The sequence below is a fragment of the Ogataea polymorpha genome (assembly GCF_001664045.1).
Source record: "Ogataea polymorpha strain NCYC 495 leu1.1 chromosome Unknown OGAPOscaffold_4, whole genome shotgun sequence".
NCBI classification, from domain to species: Eukaryota; Fungi; Ascomycota; class Pichiomycetes; order Pichiales; family Pichiaceae; genus Ogataea; species Ogataea polymorpha.
Genome location: NW_017264701.1, coordinates 1,195,755 through 1,217,399, shown reverse-complemented (window position 1 = coordinate 1,217,399; position 21,645 = coordinate 1,195,755). Strand labels below are relative to the sequence as shown.

The 21,645-nt window shown below is 45.6% G+C and overlaps 15 protein-coding genes across 15 annotated transcripts; 6 read left to right on the top strand and 9 right to left on the bottom strand.

Annotated features, from left to right (window-relative positions):
- Positions 1-11: 11 nt before the first annotated feature.
- Positions 12-2,798, bottom strand: OGAPODRAFT_16695 (uncharacterized protein; the record flags this gene model as incomplete). Its single annotated transcript, XM_018354604.1, has 1 exon — positions 12-2,798. A coding segment is annotated over one exon (2,787 nt), but the record flags the coding sequence as incomplete, so codon positions are not given.
- Positions 2,799-3,225: 427 nt separating this feature from the next.
- Positions 3,226-4,864, top strand: OGAPODRAFT_13455 (uncharacterized protein; the record flags this gene model as incomplete). The annotated part of the gene is made up of 2 exons (XM_018353366.1): positions 3,226-4,786; positions 4,809-4,864. The coding sequence occupies 2 exons, from the start codon at positions 3,226-3,228 to the stop codon at positions 4,862-4,864; spliced, it is 1,617 nt and encodes a 538-aa protein (XP_018211004.1).
- Positions 4,865-4,954: 90 nt separating this feature from the next.
- OGAPODRAFT_94467 (uncharacterized protein) lies at positions 4,955-7,043 on the bottom strand (the record flags this gene model as incomplete). The annotated part of the gene is made up of 2 exons (XM_018357542.1): positions 4,955-4,964; positions 5,038-7,043. 2 exons carry the CDS (start codon positions 7,041-7,043, stop codon positions 4,955-4,957), a joined length of 2,016 nt encoding a protein of 671 aa, XP_018211003.1.
- Positions 7,044-7,193: 150 nt separating this feature from the next.
- Positions 7,194-8,226, top strand: OGAPODRAFT_82804 (uncharacterized protein). The gene is made up of 2 exons (XM_018356644.1): positions 7,194-7,466; positions 7,761-8,226. The coding sequence occupies exons 1-2, from the start codon at positions 7,215-7,217 to the stop codon at positions 8,166-8,168; spliced, it is 660 nt and encodes a 219-aa protein (XP_018211002.1). The 5' UTR covers positions 7,194-7,214; the 3' UTR covers positions 8,169-8,226.
- Positions 8,210-8,521, bottom strand: OGAPODRAFT_8840 (uncharacterized protein; the record flags this gene model as incomplete). Its single annotated transcript, XM_018356897.1, has 1 exon — positions 8,210-8,521. The coding sequence occupies one exon, from the start codon at positions 8,519-8,521 to the stop codon at positions 8,210-8,212; it is 312 nt and encodes a 103-aa protein (XP_018211001.1).
- Positions 8,522-8,604: 83 nt separating this feature from the next.
- OGAPODRAFT_16692 (uncharacterized protein) lies at positions 8,605-10,010 on the top strand. Its single transcript, XM_018354603.1, has one exon. The coding sequence runs from the start codon at positions 8,703-8,705 to the stop codon at positions 9,666-9,668; it is 966 nt and encodes a 321-aa protein (XP_018211000.1). The 5' UTR covers positions 8,605-8,702; the 3' UTR covers positions 9,669-10,010.
- Positions 8,605-10,556, bottom strand: OGAPODRAFT_100977 (uncharacterized protein; the record flags this gene model as incomplete). The annotated part of the gene is made up of 1 exon (XM_018353011.1): positions 8,605-10,556. One exon carries the CDS (start codon positions 10,554-10,556, stop codon positions 9,669-9,671), a length of 888 nt encoding a protein of 295 aa, XP_018210999.1. The 3' UTR covers positions 8,605-9,668.
- Positions 10,557-10,720: 164 nt separating this feature from the next.
- On the top strand, positions 10,721-11,050 carry OGAPODRAFT_8837 (uncharacterized protein; the record flags this gene model as incomplete). The annotated part of the gene is made up of 1 exon (XM_018356895.1): positions 10,721-11,050. The coding sequence occupies one exon, from the start codon at positions 10,721-10,723 to the stop codon at positions 11,048-11,050; it is 330 nt and encodes a 109-aa protein (XP_018210998.1).
- A 59-nt stretch (positions 11,051-11,109) lies between these two features.
- Positions 11,110-11,868, bottom strand: OGAPODRAFT_13450 (uncharacterized protein; the record flags this gene model as incomplete). Its single annotated transcript, XM_018353365.1, has 1 exon — positions 11,110-11,868. The coding sequence occupies one exon, from the start codon at positions 11,866-11,868 to the stop codon at positions 11,110-11,112; it is 759 nt and encodes a 252-aa protein (XP_018210997.1).
- Positions 11,869-12,019: 151 nt separating this feature from the next.
- OGAPODRAFT_88753 (uncharacterized protein) lies at positions 12,020-14,685 on the bottom strand. The gene has a single exon (XM_018356913.1). The coding sequence runs from the start codon at positions 14,148-14,150 to the stop codon at positions 12,411-12,413; it is 1,740 nt and encodes a 579-aa protein (XP_018210996.1). The 5' UTR covers positions 14,151-14,685; the 3' UTR covers positions 12,020-12,410.
- Positions 14,686-14,853: 168 nt separating this feature from the next.
- On the top strand, positions 14,854-16,031 carry OGAPODRAFT_94462 (uncharacterized protein; the record flags this gene model as incomplete). Its single annotated transcript, XM_018357541.1, has 1 exon — positions 14,854-16,031. One exon carries the CDS (start codon positions 14,854-14,856, stop codon positions 15,979-15,981), a length of 1,128 nt encoding a protein of 375 aa, XP_018210995.1. The 3' UTR covers positions 15,982-16,031.
- Positions 16,032-16,131: 100 nt separating this feature from the next.
- Positions 16,132-18,972, top strand: OGAPODRAFT_16691 (uncharacterized protein). The gene has a single exon (XM_018354602.1). The coding sequence runs from the start codon at positions 16,968-16,970 to the stop codon at positions 17,916-17,918; it is 951 nt and encodes a 316-aa protein (XP_018210994.1). The 5' UTR covers positions 16,132-16,967; the 3' UTR covers positions 17,919-18,972.
- OGAPODRAFT_100966 (uncharacterized protein) lies at positions 16,132-19,084 on the bottom strand (the record flags this gene model as incomplete). Its single annotated transcript, XM_018353010.1, has 1 exon — positions 16,132-19,084. The coding sequence occupies one exon, from the start codon at positions 19,082-19,084 to the stop codon at positions 17,915-17,917; it is 1,170 nt and encodes a 389-aa protein (XP_018210993.1). The 3' UTR covers positions 16,132-17,914.
- Positions 19,085-19,092: 8 nt separating this feature from the next.
- OGAPODRAFT_16690 (uncharacterized protein) lies at positions 19,093-19,775 on the bottom strand (the record flags this gene model as incomplete). The annotated part of the gene is made up of 1 exon (XM_018354601.1): positions 19,093-19,775. A coding segment is annotated over one exon (647 nt), but the record flags the coding sequence as incomplete, so codon positions are not given.
- Positions 19,776-19,834: 59 nt separating this feature from the next.
- OGAPODRAFT_16689 (uncharacterized protein) lies at positions 19,835-21,546 on the bottom strand. Its single transcript, XM_018354600.1, has one exon. The coding sequence runs from the start codon at positions 21,079-21,081 to the stop codon at positions 19,852-19,854; it is 1,230 nt and encodes a 409-aa protein (XP_018210991.1). The 5' UTR covers positions 21,082-21,546; the 3' UTR covers positions 19,835-19,851.
- Positions 21,547-21,645: the final 99 nt, after the last annotated feature.

Sequence of the window (21,645 nt, the reverse complement as noted above, 5' to 3'; positions counted from 1 at the left end):
CTAGCTATCGATCAATACTCGTCTTCGGAAGAGTTCAAGTACTGGGCATAGTCGTCCGCAGAGGCAAACGTAGGCAGCGACTTGAGCTTCTTCGACTGTCCCGTAGACTGTTTAGGCCGCTTTCTGGACTCAGCCTCCTCTTCCTGCTCTTCCTCATCCTCAGACTCGTCTTCCGACTCTCCCATCAACTCGCCAATGTCCGAGTCCGAGGAGTCACTAAACTTGCCCGTACTAGGCTCGTCCTCCTCCTCTTCGATCTCCTCGTCGTCGTCGACCTCCAAATCGTCCACAGTTCTCAACTTAACCAGTCCTTCCTCGTCCTCTTCCTCTTCTTCTTCCTCTTCAACCTCTTCCAGCTCCTCCTCGTCGCTCAGCTCGCTCATCTCAAAGTCAGATAATTCGTCCTCGCTAGGACCCTCAACCTCGGGATTGCTCTTCACCAGAGCGTTCCATACACTGTCCTCGTCAATATCGGACTCCTCGTCGTCGTCTTCCCGCATCTTCCTGTTAAGCTCCTTGTCCATCTTAGAAGCCAGTGCCTTTTCTTGTCTCGTACTGAAGAACTCGTAGAAAAACCTGTCCTCAGGACGAATCTCGGACGCCTTCTTATTGATCCAATCTTCGGTGTTGGTTGGAAGCTCCCCGTGAACATCGGTCTTAACGAGAAGCTGGCCCGTGTGTGCCCCAGCAAGCGGCTGCATGATCGACTGGCCGTGCGTCGTAGGCTTCATCTTGGCCTTCTTGTAGACAAACCTGTCCAGGAAATGAGACAAAGTGAACAGTCCGAGGTTCGGCTTCTGCAGATCCTTGGTGTCGTTGGCAAAGAAAGCCTCGGTGTAGTGAGACACTGTAGGATGGAAATGGTTTGAAAAAACGTTCATTTCCCACAGAGATGAATCCTGGGCGTTCGAGAACTGCGGGTCTCGTTTCCGCGAGTCGTACTCTTTTTTCTGCTCACCATCCTCAACCGGAGCGTTGAATACCAGGTTACGAATTTCGGGCACCTCTTTTTCAATTTCGACAAGTAGATACACCATGCCGACGACAGGACCGATGTTGATCCAGTTCAAACACACTTGGCATATCCGCTTGACAAACGCCATGACCCGGTCCTTGTTGGTGTCTTCCTTCAACGATTGGAAAAGCAGGTTCAAATAAATATTTTGTTTCGACGACGTAACGAGCCGGTCATCCAGCAAACTCTCGTATAGCGTTCTGTAGTATCTGTCCTTGTTGATTTCTCCTTTTTGTGTGATTCGGTGGATAAGCATCAGCGCCTGCACACTGGTGTTGAAGTTAGAACTGTGAGTGATGCGGAATAAAGTGTCCAGATGCGACTCAAAAACAGACGCAGAAAGAGTGGAAAATGGGAAGGCTCTATTCAAACCAGTCAAAATGGCAGCAAACATCTTGCTGTTGCGTTCTTCGAGTGCCTCTTGCTCGCTCTTTTCGTTTTTCTCCGACTTTCCTCCCTTCTTACCACGCTTGAAGTTTCTCTTGCGTCTTCCGTCCTTTTGGTGGTCTGCCTCCTTCAATTTGGTGGTGTTGGTGCTATCTGTTTCGAGAAGCAGCTTCTCAAAGAGCTTGAAATATGCGTCCATTAGTTTATTTGCAAGCTTGTCCTCCTTTCTCGTTAAAATTGTCTGATTAATGGTGATAGTCGAGTAATATATGGCATGGTGGTCGTTGTTCTTGCGGAAAAGAACGTCAAATATATTTTCCACCACGATCTCCTTCATGGCCGGATGCTGTTGTTCTAAAAGCAGAATATGGTACGATGTTTTCGAAGCTACCTTATTGTCGATATCTCCCAATTTGTTGACACCAATTCTGAGCAAATTAGCTTCTTGTTCTGGCTTCGCACTCAACAGAGAAAAGACGTAGCCAACCACCTTGGTACGAACGTGCACAATGCTATCTTGAAGAAGTTTTTCCAACGTTCCAATGAATTGGAAGTACTTCTTTTTGAGATAATCCTCAAAATAAAATACAATCATCTCTTTCGGACTCATGTTCTTTCTCAATGGCTGTTTGTTGAAATATCTTAGTTTTCTATCAGCAGGAATAACACCGTTGATGAACAAATCAACTAGCGCCTCAATACATTGTAATGCTGCTGTTCTGGATTTCTTCTCGCACATGGCAAACATAGTCTCTAGAGCCTTGTGGTTGTGCAATGGAGATTCCTGAATTAGAAGAGTCAGCGCAGAAATTTTATCATTTAGTGTACCTCCAGTGAGAACTTGGGAGAGGAATCGCTTCTGAGATGATGATTTGTTGAATTCCTCAGTGTATGTTTCTTGTTCCTTGTTGTACAGGCGCTTGGCGTTGTCGTAGAGTTCCTCAATCTCTTTTGGTGAAAGAGCATTGCCCTTCACGTCTGGGAGCTTCTCGTTGAACCAGTCGTTACGCGGGGCAACAACCAGTCTGTCCGAACTAACAGTCTGCAAACTCTGTAATTTATCGCTTTTTTTGGGGCTGGGTTGTGATTCTTCAGCTTTGCTATCTGGCGCGGCCGCTATTTCCACTTGCGCTTTTTCTTCTTGTTCTTCTTCTTCTTCTTCTTCTTCTTCTTCTTCTTCTTCTGCCACTTCCGGATCCTCAAGGTCCAATCCCTTCATAAACTTGAAAAGCTCCTTTTTAAGACTCTTGTCCACAGGAGCATCATCAAACTCTTGTTCACTTGCTTCGTCATCCACACCATCAATTAACCTTATATCTTCCTCAGTAGCACCCAATTCCAATGCTGCTGCTCTGAGAACATCCTCGGAGCTGTCTTCGTTGTGGTTATCGTCTGATCTGGGTTTAGCAGTTTGCTTCTTTCTATTGTCTTTCGAGCCTTTGTTACCATCTTTCTTTGGCCCTGCCTTTCCTTTCTGATTTGGATTTTCTTTCTTCCCGCGCTCCAGCGTTTTTGTGACCTGGTCCTTCAAGGACCCCAGATTCAGTTTAGGAAGCTCCATACCTATTAGATCTAAAAAATTTTGTGAAATATTTTTTTTTTCAATTATGCGTCTACCGTCGCGTCGATATGATGGTAGCCGCCAACAGTTCCGACAGGCAAATTTCATATCCTGCTGGAGCCCCAAAGCAAGCTGGCCAATTCTCATTTTAGCGCTGATTATACACATCAAACTAAGAGTGACACAAATAGAAAATGTAAATTTATGCGCTTCAGTGATCTGATATATTCCTCGGGCAGATCCCTTATTTTTACTTTTTAAAATGGGCCCTTTTCCTCTTTCTTCAGCTCAATCCCATATCCCATTGGGGGAATACATATTCAAACGAATTGAAAGTCTGGACGTCAAATCGGTTTTTGGAGTGCCTGGAGATTTTAATCTCTCCCTTCTGGAGCACCTCTATTCAACCAAGCTGAAATGGTACGGAGGTTGTAACGAACTTAACGCTGGGTACTCGGCAGATGGATATGCTAGAGCATCTCACAAATTTGGAGTTTTGGTCACAACGTATGGAGTGGGCTCACTTTCTTCTCTGAATGCTTGTTGCGGTGCTTGGTCTGAATTTGTTCCCCTTTTGCATATAGTCGGCACAACATCGACAGAACAGAAAAGCAGCGGAGAGTTGACGCACCATGTGGCACCAGGCAGACTGATTTCAAGCAAATCTGACCATCACATATATGAGACAATGGTTGAGAGATTGGCCTGCAAGATCGAAAGCCTGAATAGCGTGGACGATGCCCCGGAGAAAATCGATTTTCTGATCAAGGAGATTATGGAAACTAAAAGACCTGGCTACCTTTTTCTTCCATGCAATCTGGTGAACATACCTGTTAGTCCGCTTAGACTGAAAGACCTGGATCTGTATAAGCCTATGGAAATCAGGCCAATTGAATACTGCGACCAACTCGCATCCCTAGTGCTCTCCAAAATCTATAGCTCCTCAGCCCCCTGCATGCTAGTTGATATCCTCACAGATAGGTTTAAGCTTACCAATGAAGTCCGTACTCTTGTCAGAAAAACAAATATTCCGAATCTGTCTACATTCATGGGGAAATCGGTTCTAGACGAGACTGAAATTTCGTACATAGGTGATTACAACGGTGATGCTTCCAATAAAGAGGTCCAGCAGTTTGTCCAGACCTGCGATTTGGTACTTCACATTGGTGCGTTCTATAATGAGATCAATTCCGGAAAACACACTCTGTATAATGGCATCCACCCTGACTCTTTGATAATCATGAACCACGAGAATATCATCATTGGTTCGACATCGTTTGATGTTAGTTTTGTCCATATACTTCCTAAGATCGTATCAAACTTTAATCCGTCAAAACTTCCGCAGTTCACCATCCCTAGGTTGGAACACGATATTGAAATTAATCCATCAAAAACTGCCATCACGCAATCACAGTTAATGTCATCGCTTCAAAACTTCATCCAACCACAGGATACCATTGTCGTTGACACTTGTTCGGTCATGTTTGGTCTCCCGGACCTAAGGTTCCCTAAGGACGTCAAACTAATAGGACAACATTTTTATCTCTCAATAGGAATGGCGCTACCTTGCTCGTTTGGCGTTGCCATTGCAAATCGTGAAATGGGTATTGGTTCGAGAGTGATTCTTCTAGAAGGTGACGGCTCAGCCCAGATGACGATTCAAGAATTGTCAGCGTTTATCAGACATGGACTGAGCCCATTAATTCTGCTTCTCAACAATCATGGGTACACAGTGGAACGTGCAATCAAGGGGGCCGATAGGTCGTACAATGACATCATGCCTGACTGGAAATGGACTAAGCTATTGAACACTTTTGGAGGAGGTTTATGCTCATCATCAGTCAGGGTTGACCAAGCTGAAGCACTTGATCAAGAACTTGCTTCTTACCAAGGTGGTTTAAAACTGATTGAAATCGAGCTCGCTAAGCTGGATACTCCCTGGAGATTTTATTTCATGTGCGGTTAGTACATGTGATGATCTATAAAGTCGTTTATGCTAAGCTTGATGAAGTCATTTAAAAGCGGTAGCAAATAGGTTGTGAAAAATTGATGATTTAAGATCAAACTCAGAAACCGCTTGAATTCAGTGATCACCTCGTCATTTTTGTTGCGAGGTTTGTTGATATAAACAGAGGCAATTATTAGCAAGTTCTCAAATGTTTCAAAGCCACCAGATTGCACGTATAGCGCTGCGAGGAACTTCTCAAGGCCTCCAGTGGACCTGGACTTTATGAGCTGGTTGATGGCTCTGAAGAGCTGGTACAGTTTGCGTTTGGGGAGGCCAACCTCTTTTCCTTTTTCAAGAAGCTGAGAAACTTCTTTTGATAGAAGATTAAGATCCAGCTCGAAACAGTACCCGTCGAGCCAGTAATACAAGGTATCATTCGGTAGCTCTATATTTTGAAACGTTCTGAATAAATTGTGGTTTTGATTCATGACTGAAGTATAATAATCGAGCAGTTTGTTGTTGATTGGTGGGGGCATGCCCACTTTGTAAGGGTAATTGATTGCCAGCGGGAGAACGATGTGGTTTTCTCTTATGAAGAGCCGTAATTCTGGAACTAATGTATAATCCTCAGAGTCTGGTTCCTCCAGTTTCAAAAGAGCAAAATGTCTATAGCTTTTCAGCTTGCTTAGATTAATATAGAACTTGAATGATTTCAAAACAACAGAATCGAGCTCATAGAGATATTGCGTCAATGCTTGATAGATTGTGAGGTCTCCATGGTGATCTTCTACAAGCTTCTCTACCATTTGATTCATTTGAGCGTGAATACTTGGCGGCTCGTCATCTGAAGGGATATATGGCGTAAAACTGAATCCTGTTGAAAAGAAGCTTGGTTCGGTTACGGGCGCGAAGAATTCATTGCCTGCCTCTGGATCAATCACTGGAAATGCTGGGTCCCAAGAATTATCTAGCACTATGTGATCAATGCCCTCTTTTATGGTCGAGACCGATGGAGTGCTTTTCCTGAAGAGCTGTCTGAATTTTGAGTCCGTCGAAAGCCTCTTTGGTGTTTTCTTTTCAGAGGGAGCCTCTTCTTCTCGAATTAATAGTCGATTAGAATCAACACTAAGAAAAAGATCCCACGGGAGACGGTCTTTGAGTAGAAGATTAGAGGTGCCGACAATGTAGTGGGGCAGCTGGAAAGAAATGTCCAAAGCTGCAACGTCTAGAATTGGATAGCATGGATAATCGCCATCAACAAGAAGAAGAAGTGCTTGAACGATATCCATCAGGTCGTTATAGCATGAGTCGTAGGAGTAGAGCACAATTTTCCTTTTTGTAAGAATAGCGTTGAAAATCACATGTAGTGGTTTAATCGAGGAGTATGGCACCAATGAGGAATATTTTGGAAGGACCAGCTCTAGGTCTTTAATTTTGATGAGGAAATCCCTTAGAATTCGTTCTCTGGCCAGGTCGATACCGTACATAGCACACGACGACGAAACCAGGGGTAATGCAGGAATTTGAAGAGGAAATTTGGTCTTGCCAAGGTTCACATTGGACCGGAAAAAGCGATCGGATTTTGTAAACTCCGTCAAGCGAGAAGGCACAGAAATGTCCTGGTCATCAAGACGGCTAAGCAAAAATCTTGCATGCTTGTTCAACCTGAATTCGTCTATGAGCTCAGAAATTCTGATTTTGTTCAATTCTTTGAGTATCAACCCAATATTATCAAACTTTTCGGGCGCTTCCATAAGATTGTGAAGCAAATAGGTCATTAGCGGTTTGAAAATATCAAATACTGGCAGACGAGTTAGCATCGACAAAGCCATAGCGGTGCCATTCCTGTAGGAATCGTCTTCTTGAAAATAACTCAACGTGTAGAGGTAAATCCTCTTGTAACTTTCGGTCTGTGCCTGCCAAGAAAGCAGCCCCGATGCCGGATCAATAAACAGGGGAACGACAGTGTAATGTATAGTGTTTAGATATTTATGCATGTTCAAAGGCATGAGCAAGTCAATGACCCCTTCCAGCTGGTCAACAGCCGGAGCTGAGGGAAATTGCCTTTTCACAATCACTCCCTTAAGTTTGTCGAACTCTGATACAAATATGTAGTCGACCGTAGGCACCATGAACAGGACAACAAATACGCATGTAATAATATCTAAACGGGAATGGGGCGATCGACGCGACGCACTTAAGTGGCGGTAACACGATCTTTGTTACCCTATCGTAGGGCTTTTTTTTTTCACTCCTTTCGCCTTCGGAAAAAAAACCAGCACGTCGTTAACGTTAAACAAGTCATGTCGTCGTTAGAACAATCATTGGATGCCATCATCGCTTCGAGCAAGAAGCCGGCTCTGAAAAAAAAGCCTTTTAAAGGCACGAAGAAGACTGTGAAGCCTACTAAAGTTGGTAAGGCCGCTGCTGGCAGAAATGCCAAAAAACCAATCGTTCTCTCCAAGCCTGCGCCTGCTCCGGCCAGTCCTGTTGACTACGCGTCGAAGGTTGTTGTCTATGGGTTACCTAAAGATATCAAAAACGATGCTGTCAAGGTATGTTGAGACACAGGGATAGACAAAAACGCGAAGACGATGACGAAGTTGAAGCTTATTATTAATGGAAGAATCTGGGCTGTCGGGCCCCGGGGATTCGCAGTTGCAAACTGATACTGATCGGAGTAGCTTAAAGGCTACCATGACTATACTTGTTGAAACGTTCTGATTGTTCTAACGACGAACCGATCACCCTCTTCTCTGCATACTGCCATGTCCAAGCTTCACTGTTCATCAGTAACAACCCTTCCGCTATGCCGTCCCATAGAGTCGCATGTTTACTAACGAATTTAGGAATTTTTCCAATCGCAAATCGGTGGTGTCAAGACCGTTTCGCTCTCCTACAATGAGAAAGGTCAGTCTAAAGGTATTGCTACTGTAATCTTCCAGAAATCGAAGCAGGCCCAAAAGGCTGTTGAATCTTACAACGGAGCCCCCATCGATGGAGGAAAGACTACATTGAGACTTGAGCTTATTGTTGACCCAGCCATGAAACCTCTCGCCTCTAGAATCGTTCCAAACCAGGCTGTTGCTCCAACTTTATCCGGAAAGGTGGCTTCCCGTAAAGCCGCACCAAAGAAGGCTAAGCCTGTTCAAAAGAAGGCCAAGCCAGCCAAAAAGGCTGCTCCAAAGAAAAAGAAGACTGTCGAGGAGCTGGACCAAGAGATGGCTGACTATTTCTCCTCCAACGACAAACAGTAGTTCAAGATGTATATTACTTTTTATATTTACAGGAATTTGTATTAATCACTTCCACGTCCCCACCATGCTAGCTTGTCGCCGTGCTTCCTACTCATGTAACTGTTCCCTGCTCCTTCAAACTCGCTCTTTCTTTTGTACTTCTCGTCGTCCGGATTTCTCTCGGGAAATCCAGGTCTAACGTCCGCAATTTGCTTTTTCTGCGTTGAGTCGAACGACGAGGTTTCCTTGATGTATTGTTGTTTTCGCCGAATGGTGACCTTCGATTTGACAAACACTGCGGTTCCGATCGCAAGCACAGACAAGAACAAAGTTTGTTTCCAAAACTGTCTTAGCGAAGGAAGCGTTGACGACATGATGAATTTAAATTATTTTTAAATCCCGAAATGGAAATATAATTGTTACCCGATCCTTGGTATAGCCTATCTGGAGGAGCAAACTAGAATTTACTCTTCCTTCTTCTTTATACTACTAATGTCGAAGGAAGTTGATAGTTTAGCTCACGGGGTGGCGGGTGGACTGGGAGGCCTGATCTCTATGGCTCTGACTTATCCGCTGGTCACTCTTTCCACCAAAGCACAGGCCTCGAAAAAGAAGAATGAGGACACTAGGATAACAGCTGAGGCGATTAGGAATCTTTACAATGGCTTGGAGAGTGCACTGGTCGGAATAACTGCGACAAATTTTGTCTACTATTACTTCTACGAGTTGACCGGGTCCGCTCTCAGAAAAGATAAGGGTTTCCCCACGACACTCAAAAGAGGACTGACCGCGTCCCAGAGTATCTTAGCCGGACTAGTAGCCGGTGTTGTTTCCAGAGTTATTACCAACCCAATTTGGATTGCAAATACTAGACTGACCGTCCTGAAAAGGTCCTCCAGAAAAAATGCCCCAAAAAACACTATTCAGGTTATCTTATCAATTGTGAGAAACGAAGGCTGGAAAAACCTATTCAGTGGCCTGGTGCCGGCGCTTTTTTTGGTCCTGAATCCAATCATCCAGTACACGATCTTTGAGCAGCTCAAAACGCTCATAGTTACCAAACGCAGACGCGCACTCAGTTCTGTCGACGCCCTTATACTAGGAGCCTTCGGAAAGCTGATCGCTACCATCATCACGTATCCCTACATAACGGTCAGGTCTCGGATGCATTTGCACAGTATTCGAGACTCGCATTCCGCTCCTGCTACGTCAAGCTCGGAGACAACCGCGGCGGACTCTGTTCAGTCGCTTCCCGATGACATTGAGTCCTCGGCCCAACTTCACGATCTTGAAAAGCCTAAAAAGGCACCAGGAATGTTTTACATCATGATGGATATAGCCAAGAACGAGGGACTTTTGAACCTCTATAACGGACTAAGCTTGAAACTGCTACAAAGTATTCTAAGTGCGGCATTCCTGTTCTATTTTAAAGAAGAGCTCGTCCAAAAAACCGACCTCGTGATTCGGAAAGTCAAACGTGTCAAACAAAATCCCCTGCCTGCAAAAGATCTCGTTATCTAGTTAATTCCAGAGCTTTTTCAGCTGTTCATAGGAGTAAAACATAGTCGCGCTTGCGGGTATCGTCTTGATCAGGGTGATGCCGAGACCTGAGTAGAAGCCTCGAATTCCGTGCGCCAGATAAATCATCTTGAGTACCCCTAGCACGCTTTTCTGTGTCTCACTGGTCTGTATAACATTCTTCACCGTGTCTGCAGGAAATAATGAAACATTGTATCCAATCCCAGCCATGGCTCCAGCAATGAGTAGCTCATGAGCTTTGTACTCGTACTCTGGACCTTTGTCGCCCTTAAAGCGATCTAAAGTGTATTCATAGCACCCAAACCACGCTGCAGTTCCTCCAGCTTCCCGCACCATTGTTGTTGTCTGGCCCTTCCAGAGTCCAAGTAAACCTTCCTGCTTCAAAATAGTTCTTATCACGTGACCGATCGACGTATAGTTAGCCTGGCCAACTTTGAGGTTGTCGACCTGCAACTGGCACTTGACAAGCTCCACGGGCGTCAGTATAAAACTCGTGGTAATGCCGCTTAAACAGCCACACAGAAGACGTTGTGCAAATGGTAGTTCTTTGTTGATCCTATTGCCTTGCGATATATTAATCAGATCCTGCGCTATTTTGTAGCTGAAGAAAAGTGAGCTCGCCTCCAGCGACGCTCCAATCATCGGTGATGGTAGACCTTTCCAAAACCCTTTGTATATGCCCTCATTTTTGTATGTTTTAGTAATGCAGTCTAAAGTCGATGTGAAGATAGGCTCGGCGAGAGATTTCGAGTACTGGAGTCTCACCTTCACTGTATCGAACGGAAACTCTATTATTTTTCCTAAGGCACCCGAAACAGAGCCCACGACGATCTCGCGCAGCGAGTCATTAAGGAGCGACTCCTCTGACATTGGATCTAAGATAAATCTTTCAAGCAGTGTGTCACGTGATGTCGTCCAAATTTCTTGTACCCTATATCAAAATTTTTCACAAAAAATATATTTCTTCACAGAACTAATCAAAGGATAGTCTGCTGAAACAGCTTAAACGTGATTATTCTACAGTTCCAGAGAAAATGAAGTACTTAGCCGCATACCTTTTGTTGCAACAAGGTGGTAACGCCTCTCCATCTGCCGCTGATATCACTGCTCTGCTCGAGTCGGTTGGTGCTGAGATTGAGCAAGAAAAGCTCAACTTGTTGCTCTCCTCTCTTGAAGGAAAGTCTGTCGAGGAGTTGATTGCCGAGGGCTCTACCAAGCTTGCTTCTATGCCAGCTGGTGGTGCTGCTCCAGCTGCTGCTGGTGCTGCTGCCTCGGGTGCTGCTGCTGAGGAAGCTGCTGCCGAGGAGGAAGAGGCTGCTGAGGAAGAGGAAGACGACGACATGGGTTTCGGTTTGTTCGATTAGTGTATAAATCAAGCGATGTCAGTTTAATTCTATCAACGAAGCGTAGAGGCCATGAATATTTAGTTCAGGTCTATATGGAGTTTTTTTCTTAGCTGGGCCGCGAATTCTGGATCCTGCAATTTTTCTTTCATCATTGCAAGCTGTATTCGTGTTTGCGAGACCTCGTTGACCAGCTGGTCGTTCGTGTTAAGCACAAGATTCTTCTGGAGAGTGGAATCAGGGTCCTCTGTGGAGTCCGTCATTTCACTCAGGAGCTTTCTTGTTTTCTCGTAGTATTTTTTTTTGTCCTGCAGCCTGAGCAATTTGGCTCGATTATCTGCCAGCTTTGACCGAAGCTCATCGTAGCGCGCCAGAAGTTCGTCGTTTTGGGCAGTGAGATTGTCTGGGTCTGGCAGTTCGTCAATCATTCCTAAGATCTCCTCCTGCTTGATTCTCATCATCCCGTTCATATCAATGTTATTTGATCCGCGGTCGTCTTGGTAGTTTCCGTTGACGTCCACCACAGTATCCGATCCGAAATTCATCAGAATCTCGTTCAGTGCAAGCAGTTTTTGCTTGCGCTGCAGATCGAGCGCGTGCTCGTTGTTCAGAACCTGCTGAATGATCTGCACTATACTCTGGCGATGAAAAAACTGTCCGTATCTCTTGTTTAGGTATCTGTTTGTGGAATTTATGATCCGCACAATTTGCGTTTTCGAGACCGCTTCGCTTTCCACTTGCTCCACAAACCGTTGCACCTCCTTGTCAAAAATCAAGGGCTTGCTCACCACCTTTTTCTGGTGGTTTAAAACCTTTTTGAGCTCCTCGTACGTCACCATACGCGTATAATTTTATTTACACTAATTTTGGGAGCAGCAGATTTTGTGGAGTAAATAAAAGTGCCTACTATTTAACCACAGCATAATACCTAATCCATTGTTGGCTTCGGACAATTGCCATTTTCTTACCGTACATTACTGGCTGGTTTTTGATCTTTAATCTAGATCCGCTATGAAATTAGAGTAATTAGCTTAATTGAATTCGAAACGATCGGAATCAAAAGAGACATCGAACAAGTCACACACTTTCTCCTCGGTTTTTCTCCACCCTAACAGTCCCCATAACCAGCAGATCCAGCCAGAGGAGTCAGTTTCATCAATAACGAACGCGTTGTCATATTCCATATCTTGCTGAGTAGCAAAGCTCGACTTTAGTCTGACTTTGCGATCCACAGGCATTTCGTCGGCAAGCTTGATTGTGCGATCAACGGTGGTATACGTGGCAATAGAAGCGATACTTGGTTTGCGTAAAAACGTAACGTTTGAAACGTCCCTGAGTTTCTCTTATGTTACATTAAATATGATGGATCACCAAACCAAGCCTACTCCTTTTTCATCGGAGCAATCACACTTCCGTGTTTGGCAATAACCTTTGGCATGGTAAGCTTTTGGTGAATTTCACGACTCGTCCACTCCTGTCCAATGGGCTGTCTCAGAGACCGTTCGTACTGCTCCATAGTTTCAAATGGATAAGGAACAGAGCCTGCCTGGTATTTGGCATTTTTCTTGTTGACGCGCTCGTTCACAATCACTCCCTTTTTGTTCTTGTCCTTCCGCTTATCAGATGGAACAACGCCGTTGATGGTCTTCACAATCTTCTTCTTTTTCTTGTAGTTACCTCCGGCCCAGTCGCCCCAGCCAGGCAATGTCAAGTCTATTTCTTTGTCTCCTTCCAACTCCTCGACTTCATGCTTCTCCTGCTCGAACTCAGTGACAACGTCGTCTCCAGCAAAGGCCTGTTTGATAAGGTCTTTCTGTTGAAACACGTGAATGTCCTGCTCTCTGTCTCCTTCGCCTTCGTGTTCGTCGTCTAGTGTATCACCGATCGTGATCTCGACATCCAACTCGGCCTCCTTTCGCGTCCGTTTCTTGATTTTTGCTGCGTTTTTTTGCACACGCGAAGAGTTGGCGTCGACAACCCGCGCTTTTTGGCCTCTTGTAGGCTCTGCTTCCGCCAGCCATGGATTGCTTTCCTCGCCTTTGTTGTTTTGTTTTGGTGCGTTCTTGGCCTTGAGCCTATTCTCCAGACTTTTCTCCTGATCTTCGGCAGCCTCCTTTTTGGCTCTCTGTTCCACGATTTTCCACTGCTCCGTAGTTGCCGCTGCTCCAGGGGTGTACACTCTTCTTCCGGCGTTCTTCACCTCGTTTGCCACCTGCTCCTCATCGCTCTCGTCTCCATACTGCAATTGAGCAGCCAATCGCTGGTTTTCTATCCTCTCGCGCTCCTCGGCCCGCTTCATGAAGTCCATAGCCATGAGGCCTTTGCCCAGCTTCGCCCGCTCGGTATCGTCGATAATCTGTTCAGCAGCAATGTCCACAGCGTCTCGCTCATCAGTCTCGCTCTCTCCTTCATCATATCCTAGTTGTTTCTGGCGCAGTTTCTCTCCCTGGCGCAACATCTCTTCCAGCTCATCTCGACTCTCTTTATCCTTAGACATTCCGCTCTTGATCATGCTCTTGGCCCACTCTGAGGTGTTTTTGTGCTTAAGAGACATCCGCTCTGCTGCTCTCTTGTAGTCTGCGTCCTCGTCTTCCACATCGGAGCCTTCAACGAGCTCCTTGTTGCGCTGCTTTTCTTTTCTAAGCTTCTGTCTATATGTCTTAGATTTAATTTTCTTCAACCGTTTTGCATCTTTTTGACCTCGATACATTAGCTCCCTCATCAGCCGAAGCTCCCTTGTCCTCTTGGCCATCTCTTCTTTCGAAAGCTTAGCAGTCTCGATGTTCTCAAACAAGTCTTCTGCCTTTTTGCTCTCAATGTTGGACTGCTCCAGCAGTCCATCCAACTTCTTATCTAGACTAGTCAGAGGAACATCAGCAGGCTGGAACGAAGACGCTTGGTTGTGCTGGACGCCGTCTTTGGACGGAAACTTGAGCACTTCTGCCCGTCTGTTCGCTTGAATGCTGTCTGTCCATTTTTCAACCTCTTCTTTTTGAATCTCGTAAGCTGCACGCCTCTCATGCCTCTTCTGGATACTCTGCGGAAGGGGAACTGCCAATGGCTCAGGAGCAGAGCTTTCACTTAAAAGCAACGGCTTCTCGGTGTCTATGTCGCCCATCATCTCAGCGAGACTGAGCTTCTGGCCGGTCGCAGGCACACGAAATGCATTTTCTTCTGTCTTGTCGTTGATGAGTGTCTTGTGGGCCTTAGAACTGTCCTTGGACCGCAGCTGGCTCTTCACTGTGGATAATTCGTTCTCTTCGTCCTCTAAATCTTCAAAAACGTCTTCCTCCTCACTGTCTTCGCTCTCTTCGCTGCTGCTCTCGTCAGATACTAGATTTTCATCTAAAACAAGCTCTTTTCCTCCGGATCGTTTCAACTCTTCGTCGTCTCGAGCCCAAACTTCCGAAAGCGGAATCAACTCGCTCTCGTCTATACTGTCGTACCCTTCATCAGCCTCATCCTTATCACGAATAGTTTGCGAGAACTTGGAGTTCAAAACGTCGTAGTCGTCTTCCGAGTTTAACGCGTCATCAGAGTCTAGCTCTTCATCCTCAAAATCTTCTCCGTCAACAGTCAAAATACCGGACTTGAACTTCTGATTATCTCCCTCAGACTCGCTTCCAATATCAGAAAAGCTGCTTTGCTCTGCTTCGGCAATTTCCAGAGCATTTAACGCTCTATTCTTTACTTTGCCGCCTTTTTTCGCCATGCTCGTCAGCTCTAAATTTTTTTTCTAATTTTCCTGAAATATTTTAAATTATTTTCTGGCGGTGTAGTTGTCAAATGAGATCCCTAAAGGTAAATTACTTGATATCTTAAAAATGTCCCATCTCAGCACTAACCTCGTCCATGGCGACGATAACACTTTTAGAAGAGTTCCTGACGTTATTCAACCAATCAATGTCACAACCACCTTTAGCTACAACGAAGATCCAGAGAAGCTTGTTAAGGCGAAGGATATAAAAGAGGGCGTCATTACCACAAGAGACCCTGTTTACTCTAGACTTTCCCACCCAAATTCTTCTAAATCAGAGGCAGTTTTGGAGCAATTACTGGATGGCCATGTTGTTGTTTACAACTCCGGTCTTTCAGCGTTTTTCGCGGCTCTCACTTACTATCATCCAAAGGTGCTCGCAATTGGGAACGGTTACCATGGCTGTCACGGAATAGCCAATCTTTTCACAAGAATATCTGGTCTAAAGCAAGTTAGCCTAGATGATTATGACCAATTGGGACCTGGCGATGTTCTCCATCTAGAAACCCCTGAGAACCCTTTCGGTACCGCCCACGATTTGAGTTTCTACGTGGCCGAAGCCCATAAGAGAGGTGCGCACGTGATTTGTGATGCCACATTTGCTCCTCCCCCTCTGCAGACGCCGTTCGATTTCGGCGTCGATTTGGTGATGCACTCCGCAACCAAGTACTTTGGGGGACATTCCGACCTCCTTGCTGGCTGTCTTGCCACAAAAGACATTAAGGTGAAGAACCAGCTGGTTTTGGACAGGACCTTCCTCGGAACCACCATTGCCAATCTCGACAGCTATTTGCTGCTGAGGTCGCTCAGAACGTACGAGATGAGGATCCTCAGACAAAGTAGCAGCGCAGAGAAGATTGTGGCACATTTTGAAGCCAACAAAGACAAATATCCTGTGCTGCACAAGATTTATCACTCTTCTTTGCAAAAGGAGGAATTTGTCAAGAAGCAACTCCGTGCCCACAGTCCTGTGTTTGCAATTGAGCTGACAACTCCACAACTGGCCAAGAAACTGCCTTCTAGACTGAAGTACTTTCACCATGCCACCTCTTTGGGAGGCGTCGAGTCGATGATCGAATGGCGTGCAATGACTGACCCTGGCGTTCAGGAGACTCTGCTCAGAATCAGTATCGGTGTCGAACACCCTGATGATTTGATTGCCGACCTTGACCAGGCCCTATCAAGTCTGGGCTGAGCTATAGTCTCTTACATAATCACACCATTTATTTTTTTAAAAAGTAAACACCCTGTATGTCTGATAAGTCTACCCCGGAACCACAGGCCACGTCGACCGCGAACACGACGCCCGTCAAAGGCCAAAATAACCGAGCAGTGGCCAAGCAAACTGCGGAAAAGCTGCTCACTGCGTTTGCGGAGGTGAAAACAACGGAACACTCCGAGGAAGAGCCTGGGAATGATCGCGTCATACTAGACGAGACGCCGATCAAGAAAGAGACCAGGGGCCGCAAGCCGAAAAACTGGGTACCGCCGCCTGGGTATGTTGCGAAAAAGAAGAGCTCAAATCCACGGTCCAAGACAGTCATAGATGACGATCTCTTCCGCGCCCTTGAACAGGAGTATTACCAGGAAATGACACCTCTCGTATCTAACCCCTGGCATCAGAGGCCGGGATTCAAAAGCACGCATCAGGGAGAGACAAGGGTTTTACATTTCCACGCATTGAACCGGTCCTATGCTCGAAAATTTCAGCTAGGACGGGATCTGATGGAGCCGAACATCTTCCATGTCAATGATAAGCTAGTGCAAAAATATCCGTTTGAGCCGCTTAAGGCGATTCCCGATGGCATTGGAGATATTATTGAAGAGCAATTGTCCCATGAGGCTGTGTGTTTGCGCATCAATTTAACAATGCCTGTCAAGTTTGGATTTAATGATGGTGCACGCAAACTGCTCAAAGCGGAAGGCTATGCGCAGTATCCGACTAATAGCGTTTTGAGAGAGGGCTTTGTGGTGAACACTGGCGGCATTCCTCTGGTGAGCTCTTTTTTGAACAAACCCATTGATGGCAAGTACTATTTATTTATATCCGTCATAGACCAGGCTGGAACAGACACTTCGGTGCGCAAGGAATTGTCCATATGCCAGCCAGAGAGTTATGACGCTGCGATACAGGTGTACGAGGTGGACATAGACAAACGAACAGTCAGTCACGCTAAGACGATGATTATACCTTTTGGAGCTGTCACATCGATGAAATGGCTTCTCAGCTCAGATCTGGATATCAGCTTGGTGGCCTGTGTATGCAAAGATGGGATTGTTAGAGTACTAAAGGTTGATAAGCAGTTTGTTGAATCTGGCCGGTATTCATGCCTCGTTACTCCATCTGTGCTTATCAGTATTCCTGAGTTTGACATTTTCTCCTGCGACTGGGTATCCAGTACCACACTTGTTCTGGGACTGCGAGATGGGCATCTCGCAGAAGTGGACATTACTCGGCCGCAAAAGCCGTTATTTGTGACGGGTCTCGACGTGGAACACATTATCTCTGTGACGTCGACGTATTCTGACTCGCTTTTCGGCGTGCCGTCTCGAATAGTGGTGATATCGTCCACAGACTTCTACTACTACCTAGTTGATTTGGATAACATGAGAGTGATAGCGGAGTCTCAGAAGACCAAGGTCCCGTGCACCCAAATCCAGTACTCTGCTTTGGTTGATGGGTTTGTGGTTGCAGATGCCACAAAAACGCCAAAGTTTGTGAGCAAAAAAGACGTCCAAAGCTACGTTACGCTAAATTTGTGGGACGATAACCAGGTGTTCTCCATTGGAGCGTCGGATTTTGCACCGTTTTTCGTGGCTGGCTACGTTAATGGTTCGGTAAGATTGTACAATCCGATTAGAAGAATACACAGCACTGCCAAGCTGAAGGTGGCTCCAGCGTCTTTGCGCTTGATGAAGATGGATGTCAGCGAAGACGAATTTCGTTTGGATCTCAAATATGTGGTAACGTCGGATTCGAAAGACGTCGAAAGCCACTCCATCTATGACAACAGAATTAACGTGACCAGCTGTGCGCTGGCAAACACGACTTCCTGTTCCGGTTTGATTGCGTGTTCGTTTGCCAATGGACTGGTGGCGATAGAACGAATCTTGAGCGCGGAATCGATTTAGTAAACAGGGAAATTTGGGTCTATCTGCCGAGACCATTGTGTTAGCCCGCCTATGACATCCACACAGTTTTCATATCCAATGCTCTTCAAATGTTTCACTGCAAGCTGCGAGTCATTTCCAAATCGGCAAATAACGTATATCATAGTTTCCTGTGGCACATTCAGAGCACTCATGTGTTTCAGTTCGTTGAGTGGTATATTAATCGAGTTTGGCAGGTGGACAATCGAATACTGCTCTTTAGGCCGCACATCGATCAAATAGGGCGCTCTCTGCGCAGAAAGCTGCTCCACAGATACCCTTTCATCCTTCTCAAGAATATTATAGTCCATCTTACCGCACCACACACTATAGTCGAGCTCCGTTTCTACCACGTGCCTTGTTATTTCTCGCGTTCCGGCATTGCACACACGGCACTTGGGTGATCTTCTGCGCATTTTGAACGTTCGTAAGCTTTGCAATGGGCCATAACCGCTGTATAAAGATAAGAAAGGTTGAAACTCCACATCCTCCCTCAAGTAGTAGCCAGTGGCCACCTTAATAGCTTCCAGTGCCATCATTACACCCATAATTCCAATAACTGGACCTATGATCCCTCCATCGCTGCAAGCAGTCACAGAGCTAGGAGGTGGTGGTGTAGGGTAGAAACATCGATAACAAGGACCAGTGTTGTTGAAATTGAGAATGGATAACTGACCCTCCGTCTTGAGACCAGATCCAGAAATAACTGTCAAACCAAGTAGCACGGCAGTATCATTGATCAAGTACCGGGTGGCAGGAGTGTCTGTGCAGTCCAAAATCATATCATATTGTTCGAAAATTCCAAAGCTGTTATCCGGACTGAGAGCCACCGGATGAGTATTGATTTGCACCAAAGGATTGAGTTTGGCAAGCTGGAGCTTTGCAGACTCACATTTCAACATCCCCACTGATTCTGACGTGTGCAAGATTTGTCTGTGGAGATTCGACACATCGACGGTATCGTGATCCACAATTCCTACCGTCCCAAAACCAGCTCCAACAAGATACTGCAAAGCTGGACACCCAAGACCGCCGGCTCCAACAACTAGCACACGACACTTCTTCAGCAATATCTGGCCCTGCAGACCAAACTCAGGCACTATGAGCTGTCGCCCATAGCGGAGATACTCATTTAAGGACAAAGACATGATTAATAGTGAAATATTTTTTTATGCTGCACAGCCTTATTTAACTAGACGACCTTTTGCTTGACGAAGAAACTCTTGAGGTAAGTCAATTGCCAAGCGCAAGTCGCGAGCAAAACAATGACCTGAATGACAGTCCACTTGACAGTACGGTAATTAACGGATTCGGATATGTCTCTGAACACGGCTTCTCTCTCTCTGAACAGGCTTTGCTCCCTGCGGATCTCCTGAAGCTTCTTGACCAGTTCGTTGGTTTTCTGGGTCAAATAATTGATATCTCCAGTTCTCTTCGAGTCCACAAGTGGTTTGGCGTCTCCAATCACGAGATCAAAGTAGACTCTGTGTTTGGCGCGTTTGGACCAGTCAGAGTGTCTTGGTGTGAGGCAGAATTTGTGTTCACCTGAGTCGTAAGAAGTGAATGTAAACTGGCCGGTCGGAGCGTTCTTCTGGGACACAACACGGTGGTTGTTGTCAAAGGTCTCGTCCACCGTGATCTCCATTTTGAGGTTATTCACAGGAACATAATCGTCGTCCTTGGGACTCCATTCATAAGCTTCGTATTTGCCCACTGCGATGGTATCTTTGGGCAATTCTTCAAAGAAACACTTCGTTTCATCGGTCTCCATGTAGAAGTGGAGAGCTTCGGCCACCTTAGCGGCCAAAAGCGCTGGAATCAGAAATCCAAATTTCATGACAACGCGTAAAAATAGTATAAAACTGGAAGAAAAAACATCCACAACAAAATCGTGGCAAGTAATTAATTTGGTGCTCTATTTACGACGCTTAATTTTTTGAACCAAGTCACCCAACTTCTCGTTCTTCTCTCGAGGCTCCTTAGTCTTACGCTTCTTCATCAGCTTCTCCATAGTAGCAGTGCGCTTGAACTCAGAGTGAGTAGGATCAATGGCGAAGGCGTGGTCCTCGAAGATCTCGTTGAACCGATCGTCGTTCTCGTCGATGTCGACAGAATCGCCAGTATCTTCCGACTTCTTGGCGCTGTTCTTGTTCTTTTTGTCCTTACGCTTTTTCTTCTCCTCCTTCAACATCTGCTTCATGTCGAAGTGTTCATGTTCAGGTCCCTTGTCCTCGTCCATCATGAGTAATTCTAGCTCTGCCTTCTTCTTTTCGTCCAACTCCTGTTTTTCGGACTTGGAAGCCTTCTTTCGCTCCTTCTTTTCCTCCTCTGATGCCTTCTTCAGCTCCTTTAACTTTTCCTTGCGTTTTTTCCGTCTCTCTTTCTCTTTTCTCCTGATTTTGTCTATGGTGGTTTCCTCGTTCTTTTCCACTTGCTCCTGTCCCTCTAATCCTGGAGTGAAAGTAATCTCCATGTCCACATCGTTCACTTCCTTTTTCTCCAACACCTCGGAAACAAGGTTTTTATACTTGTTGACAGCCTCGTTGTCGCTCTCCTCAGAGTCAGAGGCCAAATAAGCTTTGAAGTCCATATCATCGATCTCCTTCTGTGAAAATGCTCTGGAAGCCATTGCAAGACGCTCGGCAGGAGTCTCGTCCCACGTGAGTTTAACCTTAGAGTGTTGCAACGCATCGGTGGTAAACGAGTTAGGCTTGTAATTGGACGGAACCTTTGTGCATTCATCTCGAGGAGCATCGTCAAATGTCATGTCTTCCGGAACGTAACGAAGATCAAAATGGTTGGCTGTAGACTCGTACTCGGTTCCATCACAATTATCATATATAGCACGCGATGTTTGCACGCTGTCACACCTCACAATAGCATAGTAGTATCTGAGCCTCTGAAGCTGGTATAATCTCAGAGCTTTGGAATTGTAGTCAATACCGTCGTCTTCTGTATAAAGTTTTTTAGCTGCTTTGGCCAAATCTAAGTCCTCATAGTCGTCAGAATCGCTTTCCACCTTCTTCGACTTGAATAGTTCCTTTGGAGGACCCTCAATCTGTTCTTGCTGCATGCGTTGCTTTCCGTACTCAGACGGGTATATGCTCACAGAGAGAATTTTCCCACCTTTAGGGACAAACCCCATAAAAGTAGCAAAAAGATCTGTGGAATTAATATGATCCCAATCCAGATTCACTACCGCTAAAGTACTTGTAGGTTCCCCTTCTGGAGGTTCATCTTCCAGCTGGATCTCTTCGCTCTCTTCTTCGCTGACATTTTCACTATCATTCTCGCTCTCACTCTCGTCAGATGATGATTCTTCAGACACAAGTCCTCTTGCCCTATCTAGAATGTTGGATGCAGAATCACTTAACTCGCTGTCACTCGTGCTCTCGCTTTCATTCTCTTCTTGACTTTCTTCACCCTCCTTCTTGTAATATTTATCAAAATCATCTCTCTTGTCCTCCTTTATTTTACGTCCATACTTGTCTAGCTTCGTTTTCTTTCCCAGCTTCAACTCGTCCTTCGTAAAACGTTCGTCCACTGCAACCTTCAGGTCTTTACGCTTCGGAAGTCTAAATTTAGGGTCACTGTAGACCTTCGCAAACCGAGGATCCTGAGTGACAACGTCCTTTTTCTTGTCTTTGGCCATAGATCTGAATTAATTTTTTTACTTTTTTTATTATCCATATTTTTTATTTCTGTCAAT

Coding starts and splice junctions, on each gene's coding strand:
- OGAPODRAFT_82804 (XM_018356644.1), top strand. CDS start 7,215: ATGTCGTCGTTAGAACAATCATTGGATGCCATCATCGCTTCGAGCAAG. Junction 7,467..7,760: donor TCAAAAACGATGCTGTCAAG/GTATGTTGAGAC, acceptor TAACGAATTTAG/GAATTTTTCCAATCGCAAAT.
- OGAPODRAFT_16692 (XM_018354603.1), top strand. CDS start 8,703: ATGGCTCTGACTTATCCGCTGGTCACTCTTTCCACCAAAGCACAGGCC.
- OGAPODRAFT_88753 (XM_018356913.1), bottom strand. CDS start 14,150: ATGATGGGCGACATAGACACCGAGAAGCCGTTGCTTTTAAGTGAAAGC.
- OGAPODRAFT_16691 (XM_018354602.1), top strand. CDS start 16,968: ATGATTATACCTTTTGGAGCTGTCACATCGATGAAATGGCTTCTCAGC.
- OGAPODRAFT_16689 (XM_018354600.1), bottom strand. CDS start 21,081: ATGGGGTTTGTCCCTAAAGGTGGGAAAATTCTCTCTGTGAGCATATAC.